Here is a 15,561-nt window from a genome sequence, read left to right as displayed (position 1 = left end):
TGTGATTGTGTGCGAGGTTTTTTCTGTTCTCATCGCTGGTGTCAGATGGCACGTCTTTGATCAGTCAGTTATTAGTGAGGTGTGTATAGACAAGAGGATTTCATCTCTGTTCTCATTCACTTCTCTTTCCTTTATCCTTCTGTGTACACTGAACCCAACATTTTTATTTGCAAAGATTCATTAACAAATACTCACAACCACTACACACGCAATCTTATAGCTATGATATTGAGGTTTACTATAACCTACCCCTAACCAAGGAACCAGTACACTGTAAAAATACTTTGCTGCCTTTAAAATTTTTGTTGAATCAACTCAGATTTACAAGTCATTTCAACTTACTATTATTTATCTTGACTAGAGATGAGTTGTTATAACTACAGGTAAGTTGTTATAACTAATAAATTTTGATTGACTTTTCTCAACTATATTTTATAAGTTGTGAAAACTAATATCTGTTGACATGACTCGTAAATCTAAGTTGATTTAACAAAAAATTTTAAGGCAGCAAAGTTTTTTTACAGTGTAGATATTATTGGATTAAAAATGAACCATGATTTGCCTGATTTATGAGACATTTAAATAATGAGGACTTCAAATGTGCTAACACAGCTTTTTACAACCAATTTCACTACATTTGAATGTAGGGCAAAACATGTTCATGTGTTTACTATAATCAAGATAAATGGGCGCTCTGAGTGTCTATCACTCTGTTTATAAGGAGAGAGACGTGGATAAAAGCTTGCCAGCAAATAAAGACAGAGACACATTACAGAAGTGAAGTGACTAATGTGCTTGTGTTTATGTTTGCATATGTGCCTGTGTGGTGTTTGCAGAGCAGACAGATGGATAGAAAAGCCCTGTCTAGATTGGTGCCGATGTTTGGTGTAGATCCAAACCTCTCTCTAAAGAAACAGACGGATGCCACATTCAAAGTAAAATACTACATGTACAGTACAAACAACAGTATGTGAATCAGTTTAAAATATGGATCAATTCCAATTCAACCGCACTATAATCCAATTTATGATTTTATATAAAAATACATTAAAATACTATGATGAACGCATACATACAACTTACATTCACATACTTACAGTGGTGTAAAAAAAGCATTGGTCACTTTCCAGATTTTTTTTTTTTGCATGTTTGTCACACTTTAATGTCTCAGATCATTAAACAAATCCAAACACACATGGCCCGTGTAAAAAAAGTGCTTGCCCCCCAAAACATAACTGGTTTATCACACCTGTGTTCAGATTCTCTAGCCACACCCAGGCCTGATTACTGCCACACCTGTTCACAATCAAGAAATCACTTAAATAGGACCTGCCTGACAAAGTGAAGTAAACCAAAAGATGCTCAAAAGCTACACATCATATGTTGAGATCCAAAGAAATTCAGGAACAAATAAAAAAAAGTAATTGAGATCTATCAATCTGGAAAAGGTTATAAATCAATTTCTAAAGCTTTGTGAGTTCAGAGGACCACAGTGAGAGCCATTAACCACAAATAGCGAAAACATGCAACAGTGGTGAAGCTTCCCAGGAGTGGCCAAAATTACTCCAAGAGCACAGCAAGGACATATCCAAAGGTCACAAAAGACTCCACAACAACATCCAAAGAACTGCAGGTTTCACTTGTCTCAGTTAAGGTCAGTGTTCATGACTCTGCCATCAATTGCCTAAATAACAAAGTCGAAAACCACTGCTTTAAGACTGGAAAGACTTGTTATAAATAGAACCATAAATTCTGCTGTCTACCAAAAAATCCTGGGGGACAAATGTCCAGCCATCTGTTCGTGACCAAAAGCTGAATCAAACTTGGGTTCTGCAGCAGGACAATGATCCAAAACACACCAGCAAGTCTACCTCTGAATGGCTGAAGACAAACAAAATCAAGACTTTGGAGTGGCCTAGTCAAAGTCCTGACCTCAATCCTATTGAGATGCTGTGGCATGACCTTAAAAAGGAGGTTCATGCTCAAAAACCCTCCAATGTATTTCCGTCATGCATTCTGACTTATTAACATTTTAAGAGTTGGTTTTCTCATGCTAAACATAGGCAAAGTGTCAAAAAAGCAATTGGACGTGTTATAGAGTATTTCTGTGCCAAATGCAATTTGCCAGGGTTCCTAAGTTTTTTTCAAATACGAGTCCAGCTGACGTATCAGGGGTAAGCCATATGTATCATTTCTTTTAATGGGCATGTCCCCTGGATTATGGAAACAATGGATATAGTTTGTTTATCCAGATTAGCAGGAGAGTTTTGTGTGTGTGTGTGTGTGTGTGTGTTTGTTTAAAATGCTGGATTTCGTTGAAAAGTCCCAACCGGGTCATGAGTTGCATGCGGTAAGTAAGACTTCTGTGTTATTTTGAAATTCGGCACGTAAGTGCCTTTAATGTAATTTGCTGGAACATGTAGTTAAATCATAAGTTATTCAGTGTGTTGCTTGGCTCTACAGTGTGTACTATTCTATAAATGTTTTTTTAAAAATCAGAAAGGGGGCCAACACTTTTTCACACCACTGTATGTTGTTCCGCTTCAGCTGAACAGGAAATCAGCAGCACCCCACCCAAATGTAGAGTTCATTTTTACAGATCACAGGTCAAAATCCAGCACGAGACAGAGCCAACATCTCAAGCAAAAATAAGATCATTAAAGCCTGCGTAAAGTTAATTCAGAGAATTGTTTCTAAATACATTATAAATGTTAGAAATGTATTGCTGGAACACATTACCAAGACTGTGAACTATGTAGTACTGAATTGTGGAGTTTAGGGTTAAGTTATTTGGGCAGGCCTTTAATCATCACCTGATGATGCACTGAAACCACTGAGCATGGCCCCGTTCCTAACACAATGACCACATTTACATGCACCCTCATAATGCGATTATAATGGCATTTTGGCAATATTGAGATTATACTTTACCTCATGTTAACACAATAATTCTAAAAAATAATGTGATTATGCGAGTATTAAAACAGGGGGCTCACACAGTTTTTAATCGCAGTATACGGCCATGTAAACACTTTACATGGACACGGTTTTGTCATACACCTTAAGTGCGAATTAGTTTAAAACTTGACATTAGAAAGTTTTCCATGACTTGCTGTAAGCAGTCTGCCTTCATCCAGAAACAGCTCAAATAACACAACATCAGCATATAAAACCATTACAGGCACTGTCATAATATTTCTGTCTTCATCACGACACCGAATAAGAAAATACGTCTATAAGAACATGTGTCATTTAACGGACAAGTAAATTAAAACAGTGCACAATCAGCCAGCAATTAAAATGCATTGACTGTTGATGATAATAGCAGTCTTTTGAACTAGCACAAGGACATGTATTTCAACCGATTTCTTTAGCAGTGGAGCATGATGATACACATTAAATTTGATATCATAAAATCTTTCCACTTTTTGACAATTATTGAAATAATATACCTCAAAATTTTCCTTTAAAAGCCTGATTTGGTCACAATATTCAAAATGTTTAGGGCAAAAAGTGTGCTGTATTTAAACACAGTGTCTGTAAATAGTAAGTACTACAAATAGCTAGGCCCAAGTTGTTGTAAGACATGCCTAATATCATCCAAAACACATCATTACTCAATATCACAGCTAAATAGGAAAACGTTTACTGTGACATTTATTTGGAGTGTAAATAGATATTTTTTGACCGATAATTAATTTATAATCAATCCCTAAATCACACAATTGTTAATGACAGACCATATAAAGTGCCAGAAAAACATTAATATTAATTATTTTTAACAAAATATTTTTAATGAAAAGCATACCTATGATCTAATAAGCACAGTGCTGTGTTATTTGTCTATTTGACCACTAGGTGTCAGCCTGCTAATAGTAAATCTTACCAGAACCATAATGTCATTATGAATATCACTTACATTCTCAATTACAAATGTCCACTCCTTGTCTTCAAACTCTTCAGCGTGGGGATCCTGAAAAGCAGAATGTGGGATGAATCAGAACGACAGAGCTGAATCCAACATAAATCATAAGAACAGGTGCGCCTGACCACTGTGCTAGTAAATAATATCTCTCATATATCTCCACAGTAACCATTTCGCATAATCAAATAATGTTAAATCAGGAATATATAATATAAATGTAATTGTTTATTTTGTATGTTAACATTTAATAATTAAAATACTGACTCATTATCGCAAAAAAAAAACCTGTACAAAATGTTCTTGTAGCTTATTTGCTACAGCACTCTAAAGGTTATACACACATAATGATAAAATGTATAGTTTGAATGCGCTACAAGTCACCAAAACATAAAACCTTTTTTGTAACATGACCAGCTGACCGTACTGTACTGTAAGTTTACCTGACCTGATCTTCTAGAACCTTCAATAGTCAGCTGACAACATGGTTGACAGTATTAAATGAAACATTCATGAACTCATGAATACCAAACTGGCCAAAAACACTGAATCATGGGAAATGTAGTTTAACACCGACTAATGTGTTGTGGTTTGGCGAGGACAAGACTGATAAGTAAAATGTTTGGACAAGCACTGTGTGTCTGGGGGCAACACTGACCTTTGTAAACATGATGTGGACACTGTAAGAAGATATTTAATACCAGGTCATTTCTGTCAGCACTAGCTCATAACTTTGTGTGTGCTGGGTGTTTAAGTTGTTGCTCTGACCACTGTAAGAAAAGCATTGCTGATACAGTTGTAGATGATAAAAATGTACACATAAAAATGGATCATACTTTGGCCTTTACACCATGTCTTATACACATAAGTGACACATCAACTACGTTGATCCAATTATAATGTATATATAATGTTTATAACTAAGCTGTATTATGCTTTGTATATGATTTTTTTATCAGGTTAATACTTCTGTACAAGCACAACTGGCTTTAATTTCTAGAGTCTAATCAAATATCGCAATTTTACAGTGATATCCTGCAAAAGATGGTAAAATTAACCGTCAATAAATTACTAAAGAATTCAAGATTTAACAGTGCATTGAAATCCTATTATAAACAGAGTATCATATCTACAAACAGAGACTGTGAACGTCTCTGTATGTACCTATAGTAATAGACAGACTTCCTGTGCAGCCGCACCTGGGTTTGACATACAGGATGCCAGGTCTCAGTTCCCTCCACCAGATGTAAATTTTTTTTGCTGAGCAGCATCTTAAAAAGACTAAAATACCCACTTCCTGCTCCAGTGTCAATTTCTGTTTCACACACATTTTAAAGGTCCCGGAAAATCAGATTGAAATCAGAATGTCTAGACACCAGCAGTGCTGTAGATCAGCTTCTGGGAAACCGCCAACTGCCCCCAATAATGTCTAACCTACTTGGCTCGTAGTTGAGAGAGGTTTTTTTAGCATGTGTACCTTAAAGAGAGTAACTGTAATCTCAATGTTCTCTGGAACAGGCCACACGACCACTCCTCTATAGGGGTTTTTGATGCCGGGTTGCCAGCTATGAGCCTGCAAAGAAAAAACAGAAAAAAATATAATTTCAATAAAAGCAACAAAAAAGCACAACCATGAAATTGCAAATCTTACTGCGACTACTTATGCTTCAGTAATTATTTTAGGCCTACTCTTAATAAAAGGTGGTTAAGCCACCCTCCAGCTACCCACATACAGATTCAGGGTATACTCACATTATCAAAACCAAATCGCGCCCAAGCACATTTGACCCCCGAAGCCTGGTTCGTTTGACTAGTGTGATCACTCTGTACCGTGATCGGGATCAGTTTGGAGTTAACATTACGATGGGCTCCAGTGTTATGAGAGCACTTTACTTCATGTTTTCTTCAAATCAATCGCATCTAATGACGAAAGCGTGCTTGGGCTCGGATCCATAAAAGTACAGGCTGAGTGCGTGGTTCTGGGGAAGTAGGGAGAGGGGTCAATCATGCTCGGGCACAGTTCAAGGCAACCATGCCTTATAAGTTAGTGTAATCTGTCACCTATGACTGAAGCATCAAAAGTATCAAATGGCATAAAGACAAGAAACCTTTTACCCACCTTGGAAGATTTCCTTCGGCTTCTACGTGTCCAGACAACAACTAGCTTGTCCGGTTGCCTAAAAGACAAAATAAAAAACAATAAACAATATATCCAAATTAAATGCTGCCAAAGCTCCCGAAAATAAATACTTCTACTTGTCCCTAATTTGAGCAGGTTTGAGTAAAAGAAGAAAGAGAGAGAAAGAAACAAGAAAAGACAGCAAAAGATAATGACCAACACAAGACAAACTCAATTCACACTCATATCATAGTTCTCTAGCAACTTTGTTACTAGTTAAAAGATACACCTGAACAGGACTAAAAGAAAAATCTGGTTTACCCCTTACACACACATACAGACTCCAGGACTGCTGAGCTTCAGTTGGATTAGTAGAAGTAAGAGGCTTGACCACAATCAGGTGGGAGTTAATACATGTCCACTAATGTGTGTAAGCAGGACCATCGCAAGGGCTGTGCCAGGTGTGCAACCGCACAGGGTCTTGCACCTCCACAGGTCCTTGTGCCTGTGGTGCATTTTCTGATAACCAATGATCTTAGCACTAAAAGAGCGTTTTCTATGAGCAACTGTTAATCATTCTTTTAAGTGTGTTTCCCAAAAATGCACTTAAACACGATTGCACGCAGTGCTTTAGGTTCTACGAGTTTTTTGTCAAGTGCTGAAATGTCAGCTTATAAAATCACTCATAATTTTAAGCATACGTTTTTGAAAGGTTTAGCATAATGTGCACACAATATTATTGCAAATAATATTGTTGGTCAGAGCCGCTAGTGCAGTGGGCGGTGCTCCAACACAGTCATTTAATATATAAACTTATAAAATCTATATTTTTAATATAGTTTGAGATTTTTTTATACAGTAGGCTATATAATTTACATTTGGTTCAGATATGTATAATTTCATTTGGTCACTTCAGATAAAGCATATCCACAACAAACTAGTTTTATTTTTTTGAGTATGCAAAGACTTGGGTTAATTCAGCTCTAATCTGTTAACAATAAAGGCTTCTCCTACGCAGTGCGGACACTTCAAAAAGCTTTTAAAGGATTTTTAAAGCTTTTAAATGTTGCTAAGTGATGACGTTTATTGAGGCGCTTTATATTTTTTGTTGATCATTTTAAATAAAGTAAATTTCAAACTTTAAAAAGGCATTTAAATGCAGACGATGCCTTCATAAACTGCTTACGCATGTACTGCATTATTTAGCCAAATAGAAATAGTATTTAGCAAATAATAAATTAACATCTTATCTTGTTTTCATTACAAATTTATTTAACCTTTATTATACATGCTTGAGAAAAGTTAAACAAGAGGGGCTTGCTGCTAGTGCCTGCATCAAAACTTCTGCTTTTTTCCCCCGGGGACAGAATTCACTTAGGCAATTATAAGCTGCACTGGTAGTAAATGTATAACTTGCCAAATGCAGTCCTGTCTTCATTTTCTAAGCGTGCCTTGTCTTAAAAATAGGCACCAGACAGAGCAATGCTTGTGGTAACCGTGGTATAAGAGGAATAATTGACTCCGATCCTTTGAATTATATAAAAATAATGCCACTCGTGGTGCATTGCTCCTTGGGTGTGCATTAGTTTCTTATAATTCAATGGCCCCTCGTCAATTATTCCTTACATATTCTCGACTGAACTAATCTTAAAACGTCACTTTGTGACCAAGAAACGGTAATATTAAAAAGTCTATTTAGTTATGACATTCAAAACAGCCGAAAGGGTTACAGGGTCGCCGAAGAAAGTAGTTCCCCAACAAAGAGGCTTTTAAAATAACTTTGTGTTGTTTTCTAGTTTTCTTTTTTTTAACGTGTGCCATCGAACTGTTGTGAAAAGCAATATCGCTCTCGGAGCCTTGATGATATAGACCTATATCACACTCTTACTCAAGTGATATTGTTTAAATAATACCTGGCCGATAACTTCTGAATCGCACAGCCGATATTATGCACAGCTATTTCATGTACTACGACTTTTTCGTTTATATCATGCATTAGAAAAAGCATCAAACATCAAACATAATCACAATACATATTCTTTATTATCATGAAAATACCTGAAAAGGTTTAAAGAACAGCAATATAAATATATGCTTATTTCCTGGAGATGCATGTTATAGGCTGTCCCAAATGACGCACTTCATATGGATTTTCGGTCTCATGGCCTTAAATTGCGTGTGCTCGCTTAGTCTACGAGTACGTAGGGTGACCCATCTGTAATTTTTACACTCTGAAGTGTGCTCATCAGCGCCCCATTTGCATCCTTGATGCAGTCTTCGGCAAAGCACCCATACTGCTACTGGTTCCATGCACTTTACCAACCCAGAAGTTCTTGGGAAAGAGCAATCAGATGACTGATTGAGTTTACAATAATGGGCAACTTCTCTTCCTATTTCCGGTGTGACACTCGAGTCTGTCCCAAAATACGACTTGGCTGCACCTCTGTGAACTTGCGTCAAGGGTCCCTAAAATCTGCACTACATGATGACATAAAAGCGTGGACTCTGAGGAAGTCCACAAGTCCGGAGTGTGCCATTTGGGACAGGGCCATAGCTGTGTGTTTAATGGTTCTTCTTCTGCGGCCTATATTGAGTTTCTGCACGAGAGCACTCTCTGGCTTTTGGATGTAGCGGCATTTCACTGTAATTCATTCAGAAGCATAGCAAGCATCATCAGACGATATATCGTTGCACCCCTAAATACTTATATTATCTGAGAAGTTTAAGTAATCTCACATTAATTCAAGGACTTATTTATTGCATGGAAGGAGAACATAAAGTAGCATAGCCTATAACTGGATACAGTACAGTAGGGCCTCGCGCATCAAGTTCGCACAAGGCCTTGCACCCCCCTTGCGACGGCTCTGTGTATAAGGTTAAACATGTTTCTGAAAATGTAATTCAATGAAATAATCTAACACCCATACCTTTAAGCGCTACATTTACTGAAACAAATGCAAACATGACAGTACAGACAGGTTGATCTATGATTGTTTACAGTACATCCCTCCTGCAAAGTGTGTGGATTATTCTATATAACTATACAGATCAGTTTCACAGAAACAGAGAAAAAGGATTTTCCTTCCCAAAAAGGATTTTCCATAACCATTAACAGAAGCATTTCAACTGGAGAAAGTGAGTGTAATTAATCAACAATAATTTCCCCTTACTGCTCCAAGACTCCACTCTGCCATTTACTTGCCCACTAGTAAGAGAAACCTTGCAGAGTTTGCTCCAACTTGCAAAAACACTGAAAATGAGAGAGATCAAGACGTATATGCAGAACTTTATTTCCATGTGAAAAAACATTTTAGTTATGTTTCTCGTCCCCATTAGACTTAATCTTTGTCCAAGAAACTAGTTAAAGTCAGTACATACCTTTATGTAGAGAAACAATGGACTGCTCTGTGCATGGTTTCTGCTATGTAAACGCACACAAACGTTAACACATACTCTCACATGCCCTGCAGCATCTAACACTACATCATGCTGTGTGTGACACAGAGCATTTAGGACAATCTTTTCAGTCATATAATGTAGCTCTCATTCCCAAGCTTTACCCCACCATCTTTTTTCTTCCTCTGTTTTTTATCCATACTTCCCACTTCACGTTTCTCAGACCTCTGATCATATCACTTGTGCATACAGTATATTTTATATTGTCATATGGTAAATGGACTGCATTTATGTCAGGGCTCCAGACTAACTTTTTTCACTAGGAGCACAGTGGCCCCCAACTGAAAATTTTAGGGGCACAACCAGAAAATTTAGGGGCACACACTGTAAATCAACATGCTATTCAAATATTCAAATTTCTACTAATTTACACTGTATTACTAATAAATACTTTGATGATACAGTAGATGCAGAAAGTACAATGTGCTGTTTTCAAATTCAGTGTCACATCACAAAAAAAGGGTCACATTTACTGGTCGCACATGTGCAACTGGATGTAAAATTCAGTGGCACACTCTCAAATTTTGGTGGCAAAATGCCCCCATTTGGTGGCAGTCTGGAGCCCTGTATGTAACGCTTTCAACAGACCCAGGTGAAGCTGGGGATTAAACCACCAAACTTCCGGTTTGTAGACAACCTACATGAAGCACTGCAGCATGACAATGTTTCTCTTCATGGCAACAACACGTCTTCAATTCTCAAGCCTGCCACTTAGCTTTTCCATTTTAACAGAAGCCTCTAGCAATGATGTTTTATTTCCAGACAAATGGCACAAAAATACTTGACTCAGACACATGTTAGAGTCATCCAGTGTTAATGCTTAAGATCTTGTTAACAGTAGGAGAAAATGCTCTCACTGCTGGACAATTCAAAATGGAAGGCACATTTTCCTTTCTTTTGTAAATACAACAATAGAATAACTTGTATCACTGTTGCCATTGCTATGACAATAATGTTGTAAACTGTGCCATGGCCTGGCTACAGTGCATGTCACCATCTGCTATGTGTAGACTATGACAGCTGTGATTGCTCTGCTTTGTAATAAAAGACACTTCACCTTTCAGAGACTTACACCTCAATCACTGAATATCACTGTCAACCCTTAACATTGCTAAGCACGAGCATCACATGTTCCAAAGAACAGCATCTCAGTTGTTATTGTTTAAATGTGTTTCCTGCTGTGATCCACCAGCATCCTGCCAGAAACAGAAAGAACCACACCTGTAAGTCATTCTTTTACATTTGGCCCCTACTTTAATCCAATCTCTTTTAAAAATGCACATCCAAAGTCCATCTTAACTACTCTTGTCTGTAATATCACTGACCTTAAAGCAAAACTACAGTCTGGTGTTTTTTTTTTACTTTGGCTTTCATTACTGGCACTCTGTGTTATTCAGACACCTGGCAGGTCTTTGCCGATTGAATCCCATCAACATCTGAGGTGTGGGGCATGATGCCAAACACAACCACGGCAGCCAGACTCTCAATCCCTGCTCTGGGCTACAGAGCCCATGACCTGGGGGTGCTGAGCTTACTATTTTAGGATAGGCCAAAAAAGTCCTTTTAGAGATGCTATGCCATTATGCACCCATGTTTGCAAAGCCTCTGGGCAGTAATTGATAAAGAGGAAAGAGAGATATCTCTAAAATCATGAGATATAATCACCATTAAACAACATTTTTCCGACATCAGCTCTACCATACTTTTATATCTCAAGCTCAATCTTTATTTAAGGTCGTTTCAGCTGGCTGGCAAGTGCCTCACTCGACTCTGTATAGAGCCTCTCCCCCAGAAAACTATCAGTCTTTATCAATTGATGATTGGCTCTTTTAACTGGAAGGCAGGACTTCCGTCACTATTGAGCGGCAATATTGACCGTTGAATTATCCCCTATGGTTCGTAGTAGGAGTGCTTAATCCAATATCTTTGCACAAACGCCAACAGCAGTTAACCTGGCAACTTACAATAGGCCTTTAGATCAATAGGCAAAGCATTCGGCGCAGATAAACAGCATAATGCTCACTGCCCATAGAAAACCATTAAAAAAGGCACCTGCCATTGCCATAAATGCGTTCTGTGTAGGGATGTCACATGTCATGATAATCGCTTGACATACTACAAGCAAGCGCAACAACATACAACATAGACCGCAAACAAGTTTACAAATAAGAGATTTAACTTACTAGTCCATCAACAAGATCGCCAGATCAGCATCCCTGTTGCATCCATTGCTGTCTTTAAGCTCACCCCAACAAGTAAAAGCCTGACCGAGTGGGACTCTTGTGCGGATCCTAACGTGGTCAGATTCTCTTTTCCTTTTCCTACTCTCTTCCGAACGCGCTTTCTTAACTTTTAAATTGTTTAGCCTCACGTCTCAAATTCGCGCGTGAAATAACTGCATAGTATGTCTTTAATAAGCATTCTTTCTATAACTCTTACTGCAACATAAAAAAGACAACAGAACAAACAAAATGAAAATAACTGAAATCTATTCAAAAAACAAAATTAATGGGAAACTATTATGCAAAATTCACTTTTACAAGGTGTTTGGACATAGCCTGGTTAGCCAGACCTACATCAAACGGCTCAATGCAAGGGGCGGGATATAAGGTTGTCCTTCAAAATGCCTCTGCACGCAATAGGATAGCTCTATGACGGATCAGAGCAACGAAGAAGGTGACGTAGTTACCGTAACCAGTCGGCAAAACTCCAAACACATCTTTCTTGCTTAAAAAGGACTTCAGTAGGGTTTATTTGCTCTTCTCTCAAAGAAAAACATAAGTCTAAGTCCTCCAGAGTCGCGGCCAAAGCCGCTTCAAAAGATAGCTGTTCGCCAGCAGCAGCAGCCATTCTCTGTTTTCAAGTAGGAACCGTTGCAGCTCTGTCGTCATCATGTTAAGCCCGCCCCACAGACGCTACACACGATGTGATTGGCCTGACCAAATTTTGGTTTTTGGACCGGTTAAGTGTATTGTGAGTGCCTAGACTAAACCCTGGCAGCAAATATATTTTGCGGCCGCTAGGGTGCGTCTAGATTTCTAGGCTAGTTTGGACATAATTTGGACACAAATGTGATGCGATCTGGAGAAATCCAGAGATAAAGTGTGAACTCAATGAGAAATGTTGTGCGCTGCATTGCCAAGTCCTTTGCTTTTTGGCGGAGTTCAAAGGCAACTTTTAAAGTGTTTCTGCGAGTTGATTGGGCTGGTTTTGATACAGGAATCTGGCAACCCTGGCTGTGAGATGAAAGGATTATATCACAACCTGCAATCGGATTAAATTCAGTCTGATTGACAAAATGTTTTCGAATCCAAAACATAGCCAATGAAAAAAATCCACATGCTACTTTTTAAATCCCTGTTAAAGGGACAATGTGTAGTTTAAGTATTTTATTAGTCAAAATCAATTTCTTTATTCATAAATATGTCTTCATTGGTGTCAAAAGACCTCTGGCAATGATCTGACTTTCTTGGTAAGCTTAGAATTTCTTCTCTTTTAAGTCCAAGCCGCCATATTGAAAAACTATAATAGCAGATAGGGACAAAAAGCACTAGTCTACCGTAACGCATTTCCACAACACGCTTTCGTTTAGAACACGTGAACCAGCTGAAATGGACAACGAGACCAGTACATAACAGCTACCGTATTGCAACACGCATATGCAAAAGCAAGGTGCTAGAGAGCACTATTCGTTTGAATGCAAAATACAATTTTGCCACTAGATGGGGGAATATCCTACTTAATGTCTCTTTAAAGGCCCAATATTATGCCCATTTGGAATAGAAGTCTCACGTTTAGGGCTGGGTACCGAACGTCGATACCTTTATGGTATACCTTTATGGAATGAAAAACTTCGATACTTTGAGTATCGAAAAATAATTTATCTTTCGATGCCAAATTTCGATTCCAAAGGCGGCTGTGTCTGAGCCTGTACTTGCGTGTAAGGACCTAAAGCGCCGGCGATTGGCTGTCCACCACCACGTGACGGAGAGGATTTCTGAAAATACTTGCATTCCACCTCGCAGTCACCCAACACAAGTGAAAGAATGCAATATGAGTAGAAAGTCTTTGTGACAGTCTTATACCAATAGAGTTAGCGCAAGTATGGCCGTGTTGTCTCCGTGAAAGGCATGTAAACCAAAATGGCGCTTCTACTTAAGTGACGAGGGGTTTCAACTTAAAGCAGCCTGTGTCTCTGCTTGTTTTACTCGCGCCTGGTTCCGCATGGCAAGGCTATGCGCGCGTCTCCCACAACAGTCTCGACAAGGTGTTCAAACTTGACCAACGCGCGCAGCTTGTGTCTCTCAATGCTTATGAAATACTTGCGCCTGTCTCTCTGCATCGCAAAGCCTTCATGCCCTTGTCTCGCAAAATGGACGATGCGTTTAAACCTATTTTTTACAGTCTATGGTTTAAACTTGACGCACACGCGCAGCCCAAAGCCTGGCTCGTTATTTAAAACAAACTAAAATTCAATTTAACTGGTTTGCTAATTTCACTTGAATGAAATGACATTGAACGCATTTTCTACACATTTTAAAAATCCCAAATGTATTTAATATTTTGATAATTATGAAGTTGAGTATTGTTTACAAAAAACAAACATGCATACGAATCTTACCAGTAAAACTGGTAAGTATTTTAACTTTTTGTCAAAGTTGCCACTATAATGAACCCACAAATACTGTTAGTCCAAGCTAAATACCATTTTACATTTCATAAAATAAAGCAGTGAAAATTATATTCTTAATTTCTTTATTTTTGTTTCCTTATTTTCATAAAAAAACTGATAAGTGTGTCTGCTGGCAAACCCTTATACAAAAAGCACAACCAGTTTTATTAATGTTACCCTGAGTGAGAAGTGTAACCAGAATTTGTTTTAATTAAGGTGAAAAATAAAAGTTGTGTGTTTAATGTATTTTTGTTTATGTTTCGATGGATTTTAAAACATGGTATCGAAAAAAGTATAGTTAGGAACCGGCATCGAAACGGAGGTATCGAAATTGGCACTGGATCGAAAGATTTTAAACAATACCCAGCCCTACTCACGTTTGTCTATGTCTGTGAAGTTTCAGCTCAAAACACCCCTCAGATCATTTGTAATAGCATGTCCAAAATGCCCATTGGGCACTGACTGACAGTCCTGCATTACACCATAGTTTCTGCCCTCAGCGAGTTGTACGCTTTCTGCAATTTTACAATAGTAAAAAACTGTTGTCTCAGACTGTATTCACAAGAATCAGATCCATTTTAATTGAAATCGCTCACTGTCTACTTTGGTAAGGGAGTGAGGAGAAGTAGCTCATTAGCATTTAAAGGTACAGACATTAAAACATCTTGTTTTTGCTCCCACTCAAATGGGGCATTTTGGACATGCTATAATAAATGATGCGTGGGGTATTATGATCTGAATGTCACAGACACATTGAGACTTACATGACATTTCGTAAAAATTGGCATCCTTTAAAGCAGGGGTGTCAAACTCAATTTCATCCAGGGCCACATCAGCATTACGGTTAATCTCAAAGGGCCGGTTGTATTTGAACGACTGTATGAATGTATCAACTCTTTTATTACTGTACATTGCATAATTTTCTCTCCATTTGCTTACTATTGGTTTTGTTAATAACTCAATTAATACATAGCTTTGAAAGTAGAAGCCCAGGCAAATAATGACAGAGTGTATAGAGTACAACTATTCTACAGATTATTTGAAAAATAATTGTGGTAACAAAAACACATGTTGTATGTCAGTACACTCAAAATGTTCTGTTATCCTACCTTGTCCATGTCAGAAAATTAGAGGCATTTTAGATACTAATAAAGAATTTTACAATCTCCACCACAATATGCATTTATTAGACACATATACTCTCACTTGTCATTTCTTGCCCTCTTTACAAAAAAGCTGTGATTTTTTACCTGGCTTTGAGTGTCTGATTGACTGACGTCTAATGAGTTCAGTGTTGTAGGCTACAGATCAATAGTTTTAAATCGTTTATTAATAAGTCAGATGAGTCATTAGTTCGCGTATTTAGCGTTTATTTAAGTTAACTTACCATTA

At 37.9% G+C, this 15,561-nt stretch overlaps 1 protein-coding gene across 8 annotated transcripts in view; it reads right to left on the bottom strand.

The window, feature by feature from the left end:
- The window catches only part of ehbp1 (EH domain binding protein 1), a 145,312-nt gene that overhangs the window by 112,137 nt on the left and 17,614 nt on the right, over window positions 1-15,561 (bottom strand). For 7 of the 8 annotated variants that reach the window (XM_065255203.2, XM_065255204.2, XM_065255207.2 and 4 more), the window contains 3 exons: window positions 6,042-6,099; window positions 5,400-5,495; window positions 3,920-3,973 (listed from right to left, as the gene is read on the bottom strand). The exons of the other annotated variant lie outside the window; for it this stretch is intronic. In XM_065255203.2, coding sequence (XP_065111275.1) covers window positions 3,920-3,973; window positions 5,400-5,495; window positions 6,042-6,099 — 208 coding nt within the window. The remainder of the gene's footprint in view (window positions 1-3,919; window positions 3,974-5,399; window positions 5,496-6,041; window positions 6,100-15,561) is intronic. 8 annotated transcript variants of the gene reach the window in all.

The sequence above is a fragment of the Paramisgurnus dabryanus genome, chromosome 17 (genome assembly GCF_030506205.2).
Source record: "Paramisgurnus dabryanus chromosome 17, PD_genome_1.1, whole genome shotgun sequence".
In the NCBI taxonomy this organism is placed as follows: Eukaryota; Metazoa; Chordata; class Actinopteri; order Cypriniformes; family Cobitidae; genus Paramisgurnus; species Paramisgurnus dabryanus.
This window is presented reverse-complemented; position numbering and strand designations above follow the sequence as displayed.